At 38.3% G+C, this 1,806-nt stretch overlaps 1 protein-coding gene across 1 annotated transcript; it reads left to right on the forward strand.

Moving 5' to 3' along the window:
• The first annotated feature begins 424 nt into the window (after positions 1–424).
• LOC142175145 (uncharacterized) lies at positions 425–1,195 on the forward strand. Its single transcript, XM_075241720.1, has one exon. The coding sequence runs from the start codon at positions 425–427 to the stop codon at positions 1,193–1,195; it is 771 nt and encodes a 256-aa protein (XP_075097821.1).
• Positions 1,196–1,806: the final 611 nt, after the last annotated feature.

Consider the following 1,806-nt stretch of genomic DNA (forward strand, 5'->3'; position numbering starts at 1 on the left):
TAGTTAGTTGAGTTAGTTAGCCTTCCTAAAGTTAGTCAGTTAATTGGGGTTTGGGCTTTGTTAGTTTCTCTTCTGATTCTCTTCTATTTTTGCATTGTATATATACACTTTAGTTGAGCTAATGTGATTGAGACTTTCATTTCCAAATTCATTTTTCCTTCCTCTTGCAAATGCTCTTATTTCCAGTCTTCTCCTCCAAGTTTCCACTCATGCCATCGGAGCTCTCCTCGGGCTCAATTGCACATTTGCTTTGCTGATTTGATATGGTATCAGAGCGCGGTTGATCCTACGCGCATAAGATTGGTGTAGATCATCATTAGCTCGATCTGTATTTCTCAATCAAAGGTAATTTCCGTCTTTGCGAAAAGTTAGGGTTCTTATATCTCTGTTCTCTTTCCCTCTTCTCATCGCACAAGTAATCCTTATGGCTAATGATAAAGAAATCGAACACATCGATGTAGACTCAAGCAAGGAGTCCACTATTGACTCAAGTAGTTCATTGTACATGCATCCATCGGATAATCCTGGTGCAACGTTGGTATCAGTCCCTTTTAATGGGATTGGATACAGATCTTGGAGACGGAGTGTGCTTAGAGCACTGTCAGTTAAAAATAAACTAGGTTTCATTAATGGTGATTGTAAGAAACCAGATCTAGAATCTCCAAAGTATGGACTATGGGAGAGATGTGATGATATGGTCACCTCATGGATTTTGAATTCCTTGGGGAAGGAAATTGTTGATAGTATGGAATACGTTAATGATTCTGTCGAGTTGTGGAAAGAGTTGGAGGATCGTTATGATCAAACAAATGGTGTAAAACTGTATCAAATTCAGAAAGAGATAAATGATTTGTCGCAGGGAACACTGGATATCACTGGATATTATACCAGGATGAAGAAGTTGTGGGAAGAATTTAGCACTTTAAGTGCAAAAACACATTGCAGTTGTAATTGTACTTGTGGAGCCAAGGAGAACATGCACAAAGCTGAACAAGATAGACGATTGATCCAGTTCCTTATGGGACTTAATGAAGTGTACACTATGGTAAGGGGAAGCATTCTCATGATGAATCCTTTGCCATCTTTGGCCCAAGCCTTCTCTTTGTTGATTCAAGAGGAGAAACAAAGAGAGATCAAACCTAGCAACCAACTGATGTTTGAGTCTACCTCTTTAAATGTTAATACCTCTAAGTAGCCCACTTTCAAGACCAATTATAACCCAGGAAACAACTACACATCCAATAGTAGACCTCGTCTTGTGTGTGAGCATTGTAGAAAGCAAGGACATACTAAAGATAAATGTTATAAACTCCATGGATACCCTCAAGGCTTCTAGAACTCTAACCAGCCTTTCCAAAATAACAATCAGAGGTTTCAAGGAGCTAATCAAAACTTTCAAAATCCCAATCAAGGTTTTAGGTTCAAAAGAGGAAAAAGAACATTGGCAAATGTCCATGGTCCTTCAACTGACATGATGCCTAACAATGGAGATGAGGGTGAACCCGAGTTCTAAAGCTGCCAACTTTGCAGGTATTGTAGTTTGTACCTCTTCAGTTGATTTTGGTAAATTGTCATGTAGGTGCTTTAATCTACGATTGATATATGGATACTAGATTCAGGGGCCTCAGACCACATGACCTTCAATAGATCATCAATGTGTGATATTACTGTCTTACCTTATCCTATATTAGTCATATTGCCAAATGGTTACAAAGTTAGAGTAACAGAAGTTGAAAATGTGAAACTTGCACCTAGGATTGTATTACATAAAGTCCTATTTGTCCCTTCTTTTAAATACAATCTCAT

This window comes from Nicotiana tabacum, chromosome 21 (assembly GCF_000715075.1).
Source record: "Nicotiana tabacum cultivar K326 chromosome 21, ASM71507v2, whole genome shotgun sequence".
NCBI classification, from domain to species: Eukaryota; Viridiplantae; Streptophyta; class Magnoliopsida; order Solanales; family Solanaceae; genus Nicotiana; species Nicotiana tabacum.

Bases quoted from the DNA above. Each gene is read 5' to 3' on its own strand.
- LOC142175145 (XM_075241720.1), top strand. From the start codon at position 425: ATGGCTAATGATAAAGAAATCGAACACATCGATGTAGACTCAAGCAAG.